General features: G+C 50.0%; 6 protein-coding genes across 6 annotated transcripts; 3 read left to right on the top strand and 3 right to left on the bottom strand.

The window, feature by feature from the left end:
- Positions 1 to 392: 392 nt before the first annotated feature.
- On the top strand, positions 393 to 2,714 carry EV420DRAFT_1635612 (Ste20-like serine/threonine kinase; the record flags this gene model as incomplete). Its single annotated transcript, XM_060476473.1, has 4 exons — positions 393 to 1,313; positions 1,362 to 2,207; positions 2,268 to 2,401; positions 2,462 to 2,714. The coding sequence occupies 4 exons, from the start codon at positions 393 to 395 to the stop codon at positions 2,712 to 2,714; spliced, it is 2,154 nt and encodes a 717-aa protein (XP_060338638.1).
- A 1,413-nt stretch (positions 2,715 to 4,127) lies between these two features.
- Positions 4,128 to 5,868, bottom strand: EV420DRAFT_460816 (carbohydrate esterase family 4 protein). Its single transcript, XM_060482221.1, has 7 exons — positions 5,639 to 5,868; positions 5,312 to 5,583; positions 5,071 to 5,259; positions 4,875 to 5,020; positions 4,746 to 4,822; positions 4,454 to 4,697; positions 4,128 to 4,401 (listed from the first exon to the last, which is right to left on the bottom strand). The coding sequence occupies exons 1-7, from the start codon at positions 5,829 to 5,831 to the stop codon at positions 4,227 to 4,229; spliced, it is 1,296 nt and encodes a 431-aa protein (XP_060338639.1). The 5' UTR covers positions 5,832 to 5,868; the 3' UTR covers positions 4,128 to 4,226.
- A 23-nt stretch (positions 5,869 to 5,891) lies between these two features.
- EV420DRAFT_1504106 (transcription initiation factor) lies at positions 5,892 to 8,386 on the bottom strand. The gene is made up of 5 exons (XM_060471215.1): positions 7,598 to 8,386; positions 7,185 to 7,541; positions 6,951 to 7,133; positions 6,127 to 6,898; positions 5,892 to 6,074 (listed from the first exon to the last, which is right to left on the bottom strand). The coding sequence occupies exons 1-4, from the start codon at positions 8,333 to 8,335 to the stop codon at positions 6,218 to 6,220; spliced, it is 1,959 nt and encodes a 652-aa protein (XP_060338640.1). The 5' UTR covers positions 8,336 to 8,386; the 3' UTR covers positions 5,892 to 6,074; positions 6,127 to 6,217.
- A 123-nt stretch (positions 8,387 to 8,509) lies between these two features.
- On the bottom strand, positions 8,510 to 13,570 carry EV420DRAFT_1743227 (uncharacterized protein). The gene is made up of 7 exons (XM_060480068.1): positions 13,433 to 13,570; positions 13,243 to 13,372; positions 11,293 to 13,187; positions 10,839 to 11,234; positions 10,091 to 10,568; positions 9,103 to 10,044; positions 8,510 to 9,050 (listed from the first exon to the last, which is right to left on the bottom strand). The coding sequence occupies exons 1-7, from the start codon at positions 13,487 to 13,489 to the stop codon at positions 8,731 to 8,733; spliced, it is 4,218 nt and encodes a 1,405-aa protein (XP_060338641.1). The 5' UTR covers positions 13,490 to 13,570; the 3' UTR covers positions 8,510 to 8,730.
- A 78-nt stretch (positions 13,571 to 13,648) lies between these two features.
- Positions 13,649 to 14,601, top strand: EV420DRAFT_1325328 (uncharacterized protein). The gene is made up of 4 exons (XM_060468737.1): positions 13,649 to 13,859; positions 13,911 to 14,051; positions 14,103 to 14,366; positions 14,422 to 14,601. Exons 1-4 carry the CDS (start codon positions 13,716 to 13,718, stop codon positions 14,524 to 14,526), a joined length of 654 nt encoding a protein of 217 aa, XP_060338642.1. The 5' UTR covers positions 13,649 to 13,715; the 3' UTR covers positions 14,527 to 14,601.
- Positions 14,602 to 16,728: 2,127 nt separating this feature from the next.
- Positions 16,729 to 17,860, top strand: EV420DRAFT_1259991 (PUA-like domain-containing protein; the record flags this gene model as incomplete). Its single annotated transcript, XM_060466984.1, has 3 exons — positions 16,729 to 16,821; positions 16,878 to 17,374; positions 17,425 to 17,860. 3 exons carry the CDS (start codon positions 16,729 to 16,731, stop codon positions 17,858 to 17,860), a joined length of 1,026 nt encoding a protein of 341 aa, XP_060338643.1.
- Between the last annotated feature and the right edge of the window lie 216 nt (positions 17,861 to 18,076).

Below are 18,076 nucleotides of genomic sequence, written 5' to 3' on the forward strand. Positions count from 1 at the left end.
GCCGCAATTGTGATCTGTGATTGCCCCTGCTCCGACTCTTTGCCGGATTCATCTACCACACACCGCCCGCTTTTCACTAGAACGGGCACAATATCGTTCAGTATACCCTGCCATCGAGACGATTTTGTGGCCCAATACCTCTTACCAATAACGACCCCAACGAGCTTAGAGTACTTCCACCGTACCACACGATATTTCACGATATTACGAAATGGTAAGGCTATATTGTCTGCTTGAATGCAAGCCGCATATATCCAGCGTATGGACGGTTCTTCGTTCAATTACTATTAGACGTGGGACTCAACACGTGTAGGGCCTCGCGTGCTGTAGCCAATCACTGTTGGATAGTCTCACATCAAGGCAGCCACCCTACGGCTTCCTTCGTCTCCACTATGTTTTCCCCTTCTCGTTTTGCAGCGCGAAACAGTTCTGACGTTTCCCTTTCAAAGCCCCAGCCCAAAGTTGTATCAAGATCACCACCGTCGTCAGCCCAGGTCGATGCCAAATCCCAGCCCCGAGAGCCATATCCGATCCCCAGCAACAACCCGGCCAGTCAGTATACATTGCTGGAAAAGTTGGGAACAGGTAGTTTTGGGACCGTCTATAAGGCTATGCACAACGAGACGAAGCAGATTGTAGCTATCAAACAAATCGGTCAGTCTGCTGCATCAATCAACAATAGCGTGTTCAACTCGTGTCTAGATCTCGAGGATTCCGACGATGATATCTCTGAAATACAGCAGGAGATTGCTAGTCTTGCTCAGTGCGATTCCGAATATGTGACGCGCTACTACGGATCTTTCGTCGTCGCCTACAAGCTCTGGATCATTATGGAATATCTCGCCGGTGGCTCATGCTTGGACTTATTGAAACCCGGTCCTTTTTCAGAAGCTCATATCGCGGTTATTTGTCGGGAACTTTTGCTAGGCCTCGATTACCTTCATGCCGAGGGTACAATACATCGGGATATTAAAGCCGCTAATATTCTCCTTTCATCCTCCGGAAAGGTCAAACTTGCCGACTTCGGTGTTGCTGCTCAGCTCACGAATACACTTCGACACACATTTGTTGGTACACCGTTCTGGATGGCTCCGGAGGTTATCCGGCAGGCAGGATATGATGCCAAAGCCGATATGTGGAGTCTGGGTATCACAGCCATTGAGATGGCGAAGGGTGAACCGCCCCTCGCGGAGTATCATCCTATGAGGGTTCTTTTCCTCATTCCGAAAGCCAAACCTCCCGTGCTTGAGGGTGCCTTTTCTGCAGCCTTCAAGGACTTCGTCACTCAATGCTTGACGAAAGATCCCAGCGCTGTAGGTCATCTATTTTCCGTGGTATTCTGATATCACAACTTCTTCTAGCGTCCGACAGCCAATGAACTGTTGCAACACCGATTCATTCGCGGGGCACGGAAAACATCATATCTTACCGAGCTCATTGAGCGTCTTCAAGAGTTCCGTGCACGCTCACCTGCCAAGGGAGCTCATCAAATGTATCAGCCTACGGTGAGAAACAGTCATGCCCGGGACACGACAGGCACAATGCGGAGTGATTGGAACTTTGATACGATACGCTCCTCGGCTATGGGAACATTCAGAGGCATGGCAAAGGATCTCGTATCATCATCGTCTTCTTCTGACATCGACGAAGAACCTGAGGATCTGGTCGCAGATGAAGGTCATGCGTCATCTATCGACACTAGTGGTGCTACTAAGGGAAGCGGAGATCCTATTGTGGAAGGTGGGCTCGGAGTAAACGCACAGGCAGGCCATTCGACTGTGATCATCAAGCCTCTCCATACTCCTGATTCTGAGAAAGACGTTGCCACCCTGTTGGCGGAAAAGAACGTGTCGAAGGACACGCCACCTCCCCAGGTTGATGAAAGTGCAACACCGCTTGGTGCACCACCTGCTTATAGTGGGTCCATGCGGGGGTCTCGACGATCATCATACGCTGCACGTCACGGTGGTGGCGCAGGTACTGTAATGAAAGAGGCCGATTTGGGTAATGGCGTCGATACAATCCGACCCATCAAGAAGTTGGATACGGCGGGATCCTTACGATTGTCGGCGGAGTACGTCGGGAGCATACGTCGGGAGGGCAGCGCCTCTGCACCAACATCACCAACACATAAGCGCAATACCAGCGAAACGGCCAAGGCAGGGAAATCTCTGGTCGATGATGTGGTTCTACCCATCCTTCAGAAGGTATGTGTGGTTCTAATTCAGACCCAGAATTTGCGGATGTTCAAGTGGGTCAAATTCTAGGCCATTGGGGACGACATGGATGCAAGGGAAATCGAATCGCTGAGCATGTTATCTCGTGGGTTCAGTGAGCTCAAGGAAGCTAATCCTGAACTTGCCTACAACGTCATACTTGACATTCTGTCCGGCATCAATGAGTAAGTCGAACCCTTGAAGCTCCATTCACCATGTTTCACTTACTGATATGGATTGGTTAGGAATCCTGCTGTACGGCAACATGTCCAAACCTCTCGTGCACTGTTCCCACACAAGCGGGTGATCCGTAGAAGCGAAATGACAGCCAAAGGTTTGGTAGTTACAGAGGTCCAGGAAGACATCTCTCCAGGATCGGCAGAGCGAGCACCTTCAGTCAAGTCGGAGGATTCTTCGACACGTAAATCACCCATCGCAGAGCTGCTGTATTTGCGATGGCTAGAAGGGCTAAAATTCAAATGGCCTAGTCTCACGTAGTTCTCAGCTGCGGTCTTTCGTCAGATTCACTATGACGACGTATCGATTCCCGCAGCCTATTCTCCTTGACCCCACATTCTCCACTCTTCACTACGCACACAATTTAATGGTATTTATGTCACCGGACTTCCAGTATAGCTTATTATTCCTTGTTGTTTCTTGGTTTTGTTGTCTCGCTTCCTTTTCAGAGTTGCGCTAGGCATTTTCTTTCGAGCATCTATTATGCCCTCATGATTGTTACGCACCAGTACTAACGACAATACATACGTGATGTAAGCAGCCGTTTTCGCAGTTCCCTTGTGAATAAGCTCAGCGCCCTTGGGTAATTCGCTGACTATTCATGTCTTGAGATGAAACAGCAGGTGTTGTACGCAGCAGCCGTCCACCTCTCGTCACGATATGCACAGTACGAACGTGCCTACTTGAGATAACATCAGAGGCATTGAGCATACTCTTTTTGGTTTCTGACAGATAAATGAATACTAATTCCAGGGCGTCCGCACAAGCGGAGGAGATCAGTACCCTCGCTTTCAGGTCTCTTTCAGGAACCCGCTCAAGACCCAGTACTAGTACTCAGTCATCGAGCTGTCGTTGGTAGCAAAAAGTGCTGATGAGGCACTCGGATATAGACGCTGCAGGCATAGGGTTGCGGTCCCGTATTGCTGATCGCTCGCTTGTTCCCATTTTGGGCAGGCTCACCGTCAAGGTCGGCTCACGATGACACTGGAGAATTCATCACACATAGACCATCTTTTTATCCATGCTGCAGTAAAATCGCTCAAGACGACAATTTGAACTTGAAGGAAAATCCTATTTCGGATTCCTGGCCCGCCGGGAGCGTTCCAGTCCGGAAGCAAAAAGGTATATTCGGAGTTTGTGCAGTGAAATGTGCTCGTGAGAATACCTTTACCCAAGCTACCAAGCCTATGACGAGTGAAATGACCAGTATGCTTTAACCGTCTCAAGCAGGCCTTATCAGTGACTCCATTGCTTCTCCCGCGATCTACATGTGTGGCGCATCATGATTTCTCAACTATAATCAGAAGACCCACATACCGTTCCTTAGGATCATTCATCCTGCTGACTAGTTCAAAAGAAGAACCGCAGCACCAGTTCGTGGGTAATGAAAGAGTTGATTACCTGACAGTGACAGGAAATAGCAGCTTGCTTGGAACCAAGAAGAAGCTATACGCGAGGACAAAGTTCGAAGTCGAACATTCACTAAACTCATAGTGTCAATTAATACGATAGGAATAAATAGTCCATTGTGTAACAAAGAATGTGTGTGTGTGTAATGCGGGTAAATCGTATGCATGCGGTATATCTATATGTGTTGTACATGGTTTACTCGACTCGCACCAAAATACAACAGACTGAAGATGATATAAAAATGTCCTGGTGTCGTTAGCATAACCCAAGCAGGCATAGCGGGGTCCATGGTAAAGATAGATGTTTTACAAGTAGGGAGCAGTATAGGTGAGAATGAAGGTGGGCGAAGTCGGTAAAAGGGGTTTAGAGTAAGAAAGATGCCGCGGATGCTACTATGAACAACACAGATGTCGCAACACCCAATAGCGCATGACCCTCGCTGAACAGGTTGATGGCCGAGTTAGATGTAGTACTCACAGAGGCGGATGCTGTTGTACTTGCAGCCGCCGCAGCCTGGCTTGGAGTAGTAGACATGTCACTGTAACCTGGCTTAGAAAAGCTTCGAACAATGTATTACTATCTATACTTACCTCGTGCTGGAACTAGAGCTTGTGCTACTTGAAGTAGAAGCCACTAAAATTCCATCCACACTGACTGTCGAATCATCGTCGGTGCCGTCAGAGTTCTGGTAGGGGCTGTCGTTGTCCACTAATCTGGAAACCGATGTGGTGTTCCATCCGTTGGACTTCATGGTAGGATAAGCGTTGATGAACGCTTGGACCGTGTCGTTTGTCAACTCGTGCTCCAAAATGATCAAACCCGGGGTTTTAGGACCTACACAATGATAAGCAAATGATCGACACTATTGGTGATGTAGTTTACCTGTCAGCCATTTGTTCATATTGTCACTAATGGCTTGCATCGTAGTACCCCCAGTTGCCATGCTCCAGTCATCAGTACTATCCATAGCAATAAGTAATTCAATTGAGTGCGCTTGGACAAGAAACATACTCTTGATTCCAGATAATGCACTCGAGCCCAAAGACCTCCAGTGCAATTGCCCTGACCCTGTTGTCGGAATCGCCATAGGGTGGTCTCCAAAACCTAGGAACCCGGCCACCCGTTGAGTTGTGAATGATCTCCATGGTCCAACCAAGCTAGCGAACGCATTAAGTTGAGATTCAATTCTGGTACCATTAGAACACACCTCTGCAACGATTTGGAGGTTGCTAAGCGTAGTCATGTAAGGATGGGTGTATGTGTGCACTGCGATATCCCCTCCAATGTCGTATGCAGCAAGAAATTGGTTTGCATTGTTGAGGATATTAACGCCGATCATGAAATGAGTCGCACTCTGGTTCTGCGCTTGCAAAAAGGTAGCGAGGTTGGAGGTGGCCTGAAGAGGCCATTAGCTTCCCATATCGGAGAGGCACAAAAGATAAACCTACCGGCTGTGGTCCATCATCAAACCCGACGCCCAGAGTGCCAGTAGGTGCATCCCAGGTGTCTCCCGGAATTCTGCACTGATAAGTCCCTGAGCAAATTTCCGGACCGGCAGGGTTCATGCCATTAGGATATACAGGGTTTGTTCCAGGCGTATTGGTGGATTGGGGAATATTGGGTATCTTTCCGGCAGCGACGGCGTCATTGAGGGCGTCTACCCACGCCTGGGGTAACTGATTGGTATCAGGCGTGTTTGTCGGAAAGGAGCTTGACCAGGCTAGCGAACAATGCGATAAGTAAGGTGCATGTTGTATAAAGCCAATGAGACAAACTAGGAGAGCCAACTTGAGCGTAGTTGATACCGTCTCCTGGGGGGGCTCGCTTGAAGAGATTTTGTACAGGATGGTCGCGCCTGTGATACCAATTATCAGGAAGGCGTTTGTGCTCTACATGATCGAGACCACCTGAGCGCGGTAAAGAGGATGCAAATGCAGCATTTACAGCTAGGAAAAGGGAAACAAGCATGGTGGTCGGAGACGGAGGGCGAGCACACACTGCATTCTGTACAGGCGCTCAATTTGAAGGGTTCTGTAAGACCCAAGTCGGTCTGCTTCACTATTGCCCCCTGTCCAAATTTAGTCCCGATCGAGTTTCAGATCTCAGATTCGGTCTAAGTCGTTACTTGAAATAACCTCGCAGTAACTGGCACTCCGACTTGAGAAAGACAGAACTTTGAGTTAGACACCGCTCCCTAAAACATCCCAATAACTTAGAGTTTGATGTTAGAGCCTTATCCACAATTTTTTGCAGCTGAGCGTACCTAGGTCACCCCTTGCCGGAAAGGCACTAACAGGACAGCTTGGCGGTAGAATACACAAAGTAAACAATGCATTATCAGGGAATATACAGGGTTAGAGCGGTGAAGCAGGCGTTCCCCCATTGCGATACGCAGCCCGTAAGACTAGCACGCCGTCCTTCAATTGCGCCACCTCCTTCACCAAAGCCGTAAATTTGGCCTTCTTCCCCTCATCCCTGAGAAATGGTGTAAAGTGCTGAATACAGTCTCTCGTGGACGCATTCGGAGTATTCTTCAGCCACTCTATTACCATCCGGTCTTCAAGTGGGGGTACCGGTCCGGCGTTGGACTTGCGTTTCTTAGGTTTGGGAGGTCCGACCTGACCGCTGCCTTGAGGCGAGGCCGCTCCTTCATCAGCTTTCCTCTTCTTTCCATTCTGGAGCACAGGGCTTCCAGCTCTGCTTCCCGCCCCCGCGACTGGGCTCGTCGCACGGCTATTCGAGACCGGTACGGGACTCGTCGCTCGACTGGCGAGGGGACTACCTCCGCGGCTCCCCCCATTGGGTTTCAGTTTCGGAGCCTTTGGACTAGTGGCGCGTTTCGCTACAAGGGAATGTCCGCTAAGACTAGCGGGTGATGTGGCCCGAACATCTGACTTAGACCCGTTCAGGGCTGGCTGGCTCGTAGAAGGTTTCGCTGTCTGAGGCGCTTGTGAATTTGCAAGTGGATCGGTTGGTTGGGGCGGCTGTGAGACTGGCTGCGCTGGTATCTCCTCTTCTTCCTCAGAAGATTCTTCCTGTCGCAGATTGAATAAACATGGTTGTGTAGAGGAGAATGCAGAAACTTACAGAACTGGCATACGGATTCTTTTCGTCATCACTATCATCTGGCTCTCCACCTTCGCGATTGCGTATCAGCTTCTGCATTCGTCGCTCTTCCTTCGACATCTTGGGTTTCTCCTCTTCATCTGAATCGTCTACGTAACCCTCTCTAATTTTGTTCGCGCTCTTGTACTCCTTTTTTAACCGCTCCTGGATATCTAGTCAGAAATAAAAATAGAAGAAAAGACATCATGAACAAACCTCGAGCTCCTTAGCTTCTTCATCATCGTCATTGTCAACGTCCATCTTCTCGTCATCGTCAGCAAACTCTTCTTCATATTCCTGCTCATCGAGATCTCCCTCCTCGCCGTATTCTCTTTCGCGTTTCCGTCTAGAGCCCTCGCCGTCCTCGTCATCTCCAAACAAACTGTCCATGCCATTGTCAACAGCCTTAAGCCTCCGCCCACCAGGTCCTAAACTCTGCCCAGGTGTATGCGCGTCATCAAATGTAGTTCCCTCGGCCTCCGCCTTGAACATCGCAGCCGTGTGGGCGGAGAGCGCTCTTCCCGTTCTCTGAGCTAGCCAAGCACCAGGATCGCGTTTCTGGTGTTTTGCATACTGTAGCATACACTTTGTTAGCATGTACAAGGAAGCATGAAATCACGATATTATACCTGAGCCTCAACATTTGCTGTATCAGTAGGCAGATCATGCTTCAGCTTCTTCTGAAATTTGTACCACCGATGAGCAGGGACAAACTTGAAGACATCATTAGCCGCAGGCATGAAAAACGCATGCGTCTGGGCCTTTGTCGTGTCGTCCAGCTGCGCCACCCAAGTTTCCTTGCCCATGCCGTCTTCCAGAACCCACGGATACCTCTCCTCCTTCCTCAGCAGCCTCGTCTCTTCTGGAACAATGAAGACCTGTCTTGTCTTCTTCTGGAATTTCTTCTTCGCCGGGGCTGCCTTTGCCTTGGTTGCCTCATCCTGCACGATCCGTCCCTCCGCATCCACCATCACGACTTTGCCATCCTGGAGAACGGGCTGGCCGTCTGCGCCCAACATGGGTCCTACCGGAACTCCAGCCGTGCTCGCTGCCGGGTCGTCTTTCCTGAGGTCTTTCCGGTTCAGCTTGATAGGTTGTGGCCATGTTCCTATGTCGACAGGCTTCCGTGAGTCAAACTTCATGACGTCGTATTTCCACCCATTGAGAGCAGAAGAGAAGAGCTTGTAATCTGAATAAGGTCCGTCTGGCAAGTGGAGGTCGTCGTCGTCTTCTTCCTGTTTACGCGGTGCCACTGCTTTTGGTGGTCGCGGTTTCTGGGGTGGGGGGCCGGCTTTTGGCTGGGCCTTGGCAACTGGCGGCTTCTTCTTGTGAAAAAGGATGCTCGCGATGTCCTTCTTGGGTGGCATTACAGGCGAATATTATCGCTGAAGGAAGAGAATAGTGGTGGTAATGAAGAAACAAGCAAGTCCCAACTCGGGTCGCTTGTTACCCTAATTAGTATCGGACAACAATTATTGTGTCTGTCTCATTCAAATTACCTTTTGACAACTGGTGACTCAACAGCCGGACATCATTGGATGAATGGCGATGCACTCCCCGTACTTCAGATATGGATACAACATGGATATATGCGCAACGGGCAACAGTCAAGAGTAGATGTAATAGCGAGTGCAGAAAACATCACCGGTACCGACAGAATAATTTCTGGGATACCAATTCGAGGAAAAAAGAAAAAAGAAATGCCCCATCACAAAAAGAAACAACACGCCTATGGATACAAACTGAAAGCAAAACATGGTGGTCATGTAGGACCATCTGGTCTATTGACATTTCCGTTTTGAGACGGAACGGCGGGGCCGTTGCCAGGAGGGAAGACACCCTGAGAAGAGGCCGGTCTAGAGAGCGGTGGCGGATGCTGCTGGAGAGCGGCTGGCGGAGGTAATGGATATGGCGGGACGCCTGGCGGAGGCTGACCGTAGACAGGATGCCCTGGCGGGCCGCCGCCTGGGGGAAAGGGAGGTAGACCACCGCCTTGACGGGCCTCGAGCTCGTGTCTAAGCATGTCGATTTCGCGAGCCATTTCTTGATGGCTTTGTTTGAGCTGAGCGACAAAATCGATAGCTAACCGATGGTCAGTACGAATAAAAGCAAAAAAAAAACGGCTGCCACACACCTTTGCTTAAAATTTCCCACTTGCTAGCCTTCATACCACGGTCAGCCGGCAGCTGATCTCTTAGCTCATCAAAAAGATCCTTCATCTCCTTCCTTCTCTTCCGTTCTGCGAGTTTATGGGAAACACGAAGCTCGGGAGAGCGGGAGTATGGTGTTGCGCCAACGTCCTTGGAGAGCTTGCTGGATCCAGGAGGAGATGGAGCCGAAGTTGGTTCTTCTGAAGCCTCTTGGGAGCGCATTTGACGCGATGGAGGACGCGACCTTGAGCGCAGAACCCTGGTCGGGCCAGCAGGATTCGACGACGGATTGAGATTGTCGGGAACGGACATCCTCCTATCGAGAGCCCTGTCAGGAGGGAAATTGATTGGTGGCATGATGGGAATGTTCGACATGGGATCGAACTGGCGGTGAGGGTCGTGGTCGAGGGGATGGTGCTGCATTGGACTCTGGTCAGAATGTGGCCACGCGAAAGATGCAATTCCGGAGCTAGAGGGCTGATGCCGGCCGTCCGTGCCGGAAACAGCCGAAGCCGGCGAAGGGTAGCCGCCACCCAACGACGAAGAATCGCGTCTGCCGTCGACCCATGGCCACTGCCCGCCCCGCCCGTCGGTTGAATTCCGCCGCTCGTTCAGACTTAGCTGCGCGATCCGAGCCGTGTCCACTGCCGAGCCCCGCCGTTTGAATGCCGGCCCCTCGTCCACGTCCATCTTGTTCCCGACGCCTGGCCCAATCAGCTGCGGGTCTATATCCTGCCCAGAAAATCCTGCTCGCTCGCTTGACATCTTCCGTTTCTTGCCCTGCAGTCTCCCAGGTGACTCTTGGCCCACTGCAATTGAATGTCGTCGCATCGAATAGTCGAATGGTACTGGCTCTCGTGGTAGTCCTCGCCCACGCCCCTCCGTGTCCATCTGCATTTCATCCCGTTCCTTCGCTTGTCCGGCTCCTGAAATCCGTTTGATAAGCAACCTTCATTGACAGACAGAACATACCTTCTGTCGCCCCGCCGGACGTCTGATGTCGCGCGCTACTCCCCTTTGCATTACTCCCTCCCTCCGACGGTCCCGGCGCTCGATCCTGTTCTTGTGAAGGCGACCGCAACAGCTTGCGTAATTGTGCATTCCCATCTCCAGACCGACTTGTCGCCTCTCCGAACACATAAGGTGAGCTCGGACGTGGATCAGACATACCGCCTTTGAATGTCGAAGAGCTGGCCAAGTCGCTCTGTTGCCGAAGGAAGTGAGAGCTTGGATTTTGTTTTGACGGCGCGGCATGGAGCGACGGATCCGTAATGGAACCCCGACGCTGGTTTTGCAGGTACTCGAGAGGCGCCAATGGGACTACAGGCGAAAGCCTACTTGATTGCTCCCTGTTTGACGGAGACGAAGAAGACTTGTGTCCAATCTGGGGTGATGTATGTGGTAGAGTGTCGGAATGGTCTGCCATTGTCGACACGAGCGACATTGAAAACTGGAGGCAGAAATTTTACAGACAATGCGCCCAGTATTCTCGGGAAATGTGCGTCGAGCCAGGAAGAAGTTACGACACAGGTAACAACGAACCAGTTGTACCGACTGTACATATTCAATTGATTCCTTCCCCCATTGACAACGTGGGCCCCCACGTGGAATTACATACATGGTTATATTGCCCGCATTGCCTCTTTCAGCCTTCCGGCCCGCCCAATGCTGTCTGCTCAAGCGCCTCCCGTTCATCCTCGCTGATCTCTATCGCACGTACGTACCGTTGACCCTGGCTGTTCCGTGTACGCCGCCCGACCCGTATCTCGGCCCTGTTTGCCTTTTTCTCCTCTTCATCGTCCGCCAAAACGATCTGTCGAATCCAGGGTAAGTAATCAACGTCAAATGCCGTCCCTCGCAATGCTTGTGCTCCCATCACATTCTTCCCGAATGTTTTGATCACATCTCGATAGCCGGCGTGCGCACTCAAATTCGTGTTTCGCATCCTGCCGAAAATCCCACCACGCGAGAGTCGTATGGCCGTTGACATGATCATCCTGTCTTGATCACCATCCCCATAAGAATCCTGCCTGGTAATGCTGTCTCGCGTGTTAAAGAGAATGGTGTGACCAACTTCGTCATCTGCTGACGCTTGCGCTTGGCTAAATGCAATAGCCTCAAACCGAATTCATCAAATTTCTGGCTAGGGATAAGAAAGGTGGGAACAGACACACCTCCGGCATGTCCTCATCTTGTCTTCTCAGATGCGAGTCCAAAAATGAGAGTGATTCGGCGTGTCGAGCCACAAACCCATTCGGGCTTAGTGGTTCACCCAAAGAGAGGAAGTATTGGCTTGACGATGCAGATTCCTCATGTACGAAGGGCTGATGGTGAAGCGGCCAATCTGAATCAACATCATATCCGGGGCACCATAGCTGTAGTGTGTGAATAGTCCGTCGCAGATCTGGAATAGCATCGTGGTTCTCAAGTGAAGGCTCGTAGACCTGGGCAATTTGCTTCCGGTCGATAAGATATCCTTCAGCCGCACACATGCTCTGCAGATACGAAGTCGCCAAGCTGCTCTCGCATGGTCTGAAATGTAAAATCTGCTGCAACGGCAGATCATCAAGGGGCAGGAGAGTGATATCTATCCCAAAATAGTCCCAAATCAGACCACGGAAAAGAGGTGAACCGGGGAACGCTTGCTTACCGTTACAAGTACAAATTACAGGCCTTTTACAATCCTTGATGAAATTCGTTACAGCAGGCCAAAAATTAGTATCCTCCTTGAATAAAATGTCGACCTCTTCTAAAAGGACCAGCGACTGGTTCACTTGTCTGTTTGATGGACCTGCATCAGTCGGTTCCGTCAACGTATGCTCGGGTGCAGATTTTCTTCCGCAAAGCATTGCAGCGAGTTTCTCTTTCGCATGTGTATTCTCATCCCGGTCTTCTTCCCGGCGGACCTTCCGAACCAGATGGTTTTTGCCCACTTCCCCTACCAGGTTGTCTAGATTGGATGCATTCCGCTTCCCTATCCCCGGATACACCTCAAAGACCTCCCATCCCATCTCTGCGGCGCAGGCATAGACGGCAGCGCTCTTGCCACTGCCAGACGGACCCGCGAGGACAATCGTATTCGTCAAGTCCATAAAGAGTGGTTGGGTAGGAGCCTGTAGCGGTGACGAAGGGGGAACATACTCATCTTCGAAGTGCGATTTACGCTTCAGTCTCGTGAGCCCGTTCATCTGTTCGTCTTCGCTGGTAGGGTAACAGGAATCATCTTCACTAGAATGAACAGTCCAGTTGTCCTCCTCATCAGAATCGATTCTTTGCTTCTTCCGGCCACGCCTCTTCGACACCCGGCGCGTCACGCGAGGCCTTTTAGTTGTCGCGGACTTTGTTTGTGAGAAGTGAGAAGGACTAGACTGGGAAGACTGGGTGGAAGCTGGGGGATCTTTGAGTTCTAGCTGGAGCGCCCGGAGCCAATCACGAAGATACCGGGCGTTTTGCTCGTTTCCCAAAACTTCATCTGCACAGGTTGGACGATACTGGTCCGTCCAGAGTTTTTGGTTTTGTTTAGGAACCGACGAGTTAGACGTCAGTCGAGAAATAGCGGGGTGGTCTCTATGCGACTCTGGAAGTTCTGCTAGATATGACGTCTTGTTAAGTGGCATTCCGCATTCCGATTTAGTTACGGGTTGTGCTTGAAATAATGACTGCGCGGTCTGAGACGGTGTCGTCTGGTATGTAGTCTGAGGACCACGAACATGCTGTGTATCTCTACTGGGGTAGGGAGCATCTAAGAGTTTTGTGTGTGTTTTTCGTGGACTTGCTGGAGTAGCCGCTCGTTTAGGACGCGGCGCAAATATGGAATATGGCTGTACTGGCCGAGGTTTCACGGGAGACGACGATTCGATGACAATGGGGTCATGTTGAGAGCCGCCACCGAAAGAAGGCTGTGATTTTAAAGGGCGAATTGTAGATTGCGATAGCGAAGGCTGGTCAGGTTCGGTGTCGGCATCAGAAAGGTTGACGATGACTTCTTCAATGTCAAATGGGATCGGAGAGGAGGATATTGGAGGCGTAGGGACGAGTTCCACTTCATTAAAACGAGAATTTTCGCTGGCTGAGATACATAGGCGTGTCGGGGCGAGAAACGGTGGCAGTCGTGGCCGACTCACCTGGCTGTTCAACGCCGCTTATGACGTCGGCACCCTCTTTACCACTGGCGACCTCTAATAGAGCAGGCTGAGAAATTGTAGGCTCTTCTATCACTTTATGCTTCTTCGGAAATAGATCAAACAGCGTTTTCTGTTAAAGCAGCGCGTTACAAGGTTAACCAACGGTGAAACGCTGAGCCAGGACGCTCACCTGGGCAGTCTTGGGCTTTATCGCAGCCTTTGACGACGATTTCCTCCTCAGCGCCATCGTTTACTACGTACAGTAGTAGAGACGTCGGTGTGGGAGGACAGTCAACGATGGCAGACAATAAGCCAAGATGAGATTGAGAAAGACGCGTCGTGTGCACGTGCCAGCTGGCATTGCCGTTCTGGAGCCGCGCGCCGGTGTTTGTTCTTCCGTAAGTCAGACCATGGTAAGCAGAATAAGTAAGACCTCTCTGGTCGCTTAACTGTTACCACTTTTATTTCCCACCATGACTGATCCCGTCGCTGAGAAATCTGGATTCCTGCGCATGTACATGTCCTCTCACCCGGACACGCTGGTCGCGTATGCCAAGTTCTACGGCCGGGTCAAGGAGAATATCAAGAGTGCCGAGATGAGCGCTATTGATACCAAGGTAAATGTTCTGTATGTGTATCATATATATGTAACTGAAGCAATGGTACAGAGCATGACTTTGACATGCACGCTCTCCAATGGGTCAAAAAAGAAGGTTGTAGTCGCCCTAGATCCACCACTGAAAGGATACGAAGACGTCAAGCCACGTTTGCTAGAAATGAAGGCCTTGGCACAGGAGGGACTGGGCATGGTGTGTCCTACTTTCACGCCTCATGTACTTAGTCTGACTAATATGCAACAGATAAAAGCACCCCACATAACTAGCTTCCACTTTCCGACAACTGTGAACACCTGGTTCACGGTTTTCTTAGTAGGATCTCTTCTTTACATGGGCATCTCACCTAGTCATCCTGAGAGTCCTCTCTACCTCCCCGGTCGGCTCGCACGCTCCTACATCGGGTCCTACTTCAAGCCTGTGGTCTGGACTCTCACAGGTGTTCACGCTCTCGAAAGTCTCTACACCCTGCACTTGTGCAGGAAGCACCACACGGGTTTGGTCGTTGGTGTACGTGATCCTCTTCTAATATTTCAGTGTACTTTCTTCTGATATATATATACAGGCCCAATACGTCTTTTTTACACTAATATTAGGGTTCAACGTATGGGTAGATCTGAGGAAGCGGATTCAAGCGGCAAGGATAGAATCGGTGATGAAAGTTGAATAAGTTTATCTCTCCTTGACTAATTCCTTGTGACATACTTATTACTCAACTTCAATGAACTGATTTCTTGGACATCTCGGCCCGTTTGGTCAACTTCCTGCTGTGATTGGAAGCCTTCTCCACAAGTGCTAATGCTCGAGGTTTTTCGACACGCTTCTAAAAGCAATTGCTCTCGAGCTGAGAAACTATTGCACTTATTCTGCTCAAATCTTGTCTCTAAAGCAGTTCGCATTCGTTTTCACACCGTGGGTAGATTTTTTGTATCTACGTTAGAGCTATTTGCTAACGATGACGAATTTCACTACTGCCAAGCGTATGAATAGGTTCTATTTGACGTTTCACGGGAAGAAAAGAAGCACCATACGTCCCAGGTTTCATACTCTTTTGCCACCGTTATCCACGAAATTAAATATCAAAATTCGGCTGCGAAAGTATCGTGGCCTCGTATTACCTTCCCGCACGGATCGCTCTGTAGCAGGCACCTGTGAGAGCTTTCATTCACGGTACAAACATCCTATATTAAAGAAGGATAGACTGAGCAGGTGATGCTCACATCGATTGGCTCGTGAGATAAAATCTTGATAATTCTCCCTCGATGCACGGTACCATTGTACGTATCTTGTTCACGAGAACCACGAAATGCAAGTGGGAATAGCACGGATCAGTCCGGACATTCCCATTTCCGCGTAAGTTTTATGGTTTGAATATTTCCTTCAGGATCACTCCTGTTAATCCGGATATCGCACTCCGAAAGGCGCGCTGCTTATCGACTATTAGACAAATGACCAAGAGAGATAATAGGGTGAGCTCCGAAGAGAGCTCCATTGACAGGAGGTTCTTCTCTCCATGTTCCAAGGCAGTTCTCGTGTCCGGGAGCGTGACCCGAGTGCCAGTGTGTGAGTTTGCAACGGATCTCAAAAATTCGATGCTCCTCTGAAAAAGGTACCACGAGGTCGTACCGCCACTTTGAAAATGGAATCATTAACCTCGGAGGCACGAGGGGATTCTTCATCTTTTTTTTTTGATTGACTAAAAGTGGGCAACAGGTTTAAAGCGTGCGTTACCCTGTGTCTTTGCCGTAGGGGGCCAATCAAAGCATGTACATACGTTGTAGACACATCGCAAGGGTCTGCATGGCTTCTGCTGCGAGTTCTGATTTTGATTCACCCAGATTCATGGCGCAGCATTTATATCTGCATTCCTGAATAAGAAATCCTTTGACTGACTCGGAATATATTTCTCGTCTGTTTTTTGCATTATCGCCGCCACCTTGACGTTAGTTTTGAAAATACACTTTGTGTTCTAAAAATGCTGAGCTAGTGGATGCGAAAACGATGCTTGCGATCTGACCCTAGAAAGATGTTGGACGGGGTAAAAATCGCAGGATATGGTTGTGCGTGCAAGACTTTTTGGTCTAATGCTGCGTGATGATCGAGACGGAAGCCATGGAAACGTCGGCAGAGAATCGCTGTAGACAAGCCTAGAGTCGCCGTATCTCAGTATTGTGATCGATTTAGAGGCGGGTTGCGATTAATCGGGGGAACGTCGAGGCGAAGAAACAAAAAAAGAGTGGATCCACCGGTTTTTTAGGGTAGAAGATGGGAGCTGGGTGATGATCATGAAAATATGTAGCTTGGATGAATGTTGTACTATGATCGGCAGGGGTAGTAGCAGGCTGAGTGGGGGTGATTTCGGCCGACGATGACTAATATTTGCAATTATGACGCAACGTGATCAGAATCGATCATGGGCCGAAATCGCGTCGTATATGCTTGGATGCAAAAACCCAAAAGGCAGCCACCGGTCTCGTTGACTGTCCTCCAACCTCAAACTCTTGCCATGCTATGTTCACCTGCACTGTCTGTAACAATACCTTGACCCTTCCCACTACTCTCAGCTGTGGCCACTCACTCTGTGCCGCCCATCACCCGCCCATTTGTCCCGACCCCGCCTGCATTCCCGACACAGATCCCACTGCTAACCACGATGTCACCCTCACAAAGCTTATCGACATCCTTCATGAGCAGGACGATGACCGCCTCGTTTCATCATCCAGCTCACACAGCAACGACCACCGACGACGACGACGACAACGACGACGATGACAGTGATTTGCTCACTCACCTCAAAATAGAGAGCGCGCGACAAAAGGCGACAAGGCCGTCCAGTCCATTGCTAAGACCGTCGCACGAGTTTCCATCAGGCATGACATCTCGCCAGAAACGACTGCTGACAGAGCTGACTTGTGAGATTTGCTATATGCTCCTCTACGATCCAGTCACGACTCCCTGTCAACATGTGCGTTCGCTTGCTCTCCATATTTCCACCATTTATCATTTATTCTCTCTCAAAAGACATTCTGTGCCAAATGTCTGCACCGTTCGCTCGACCACTCGTCAGCGTGTCCACTTTGTCGCGCTGCCCTGCCGCCCTTTTCCTTCTTCCAGTCACATCCCACAAATGCCCTCATATTACGTGTTATTACCACTTATTTCGAGGCACAATACAACGCTCGAGCTGCTGCTATATTACAGGCAGAACGTGACGCTCGCCTCGATACTCCTATCTTTGTATGCCAGCTTTGCTTCCCAGGCATGCCCACTTTCCTCCACTTCTTTGAGCCTCGCTATCGCCTCATGCTCCGCCGCTGTCTAGAGTCACCCCACCCTAGTTTTGGTATGGTAATGCCCCCACGCCCTGGCGCACAGATTGACTATGGTACCATGCTCGAGATAAAAAGCGTACAGATGCTCCCAGACGGACGGAGCATGGTCGAGACTTGGGGTTCATGGCGCTTCAGAATCCTAGAAAGGGGTTCCCTTGATGGATATATGGTCGCTAGAATAGAGAGGTAAAATTTCATCCCAACATATTATCTCCATATGTTGACAATATTTCTAGGATTGAAGACTATACCGACGAGATCGACATTGACATCGCCTCGATACCGGCGCCGTCAGAACCTGGCACGCCGACTTCGCATGATGACTCTGAACCGATCCTGCCTTCTCTGTCTGAATCTCCGACAGCCTCCTCCCCGACACCTCTCCTCATCTCACACTGTCTGTCATTTCTCACCCATCTACACAATCACTCTACTCCTTGGGTTGTGCAGCGCTTATCAACTTCTTATGGCCCACCGCCCTCGCTTTCAACCGCCTTAGCCCGTCCGGGGCCTTTCAGCTTCTATGTCGCCATTGTACTCCCGATTGATGAAGGCGAAAAGGCAAAACTACTTCCGATCAGGAGCGTACGCATGCGACTCAGACTGTGCGTATGGTGGATTGAAGGCCTCAGAAGAGAGTGGTGGTTTGACCGGGGATGTGTAATACTGTAGTGCTATCTATTCTGATTATTATCTATCATTCTTTGGGGCTTTCCATTATCATACATTTAGGACCGCATATTTATCCGCATTGCATTTTTACATCGTTAGGTTATTGTACAATATTTCATTTCACACGAGATAAATTCAGGACCCAGGACGGTGAGTTGGTGCTTGGAAACTAGGATAAACGGCTTCAAGAGCGGATCTTCTGTGGCGCAAAAGCGT

The sequence above is a fragment of the Desarmillaria tabescens genome (assembly GCF_030435595.1).
Source record: "Desarmillaria tabescens strain CCBAS 213 chromosome Unknown EV420scaffold_2, whole genome shotgun sequence".
NCBI classification, from domain to species: Eukaryota; Fungi; Basidiomycota; class Agaricomycetes; order Agaricales; family Physalacriaceae; genus Desarmillaria; species Desarmillaria tabescens.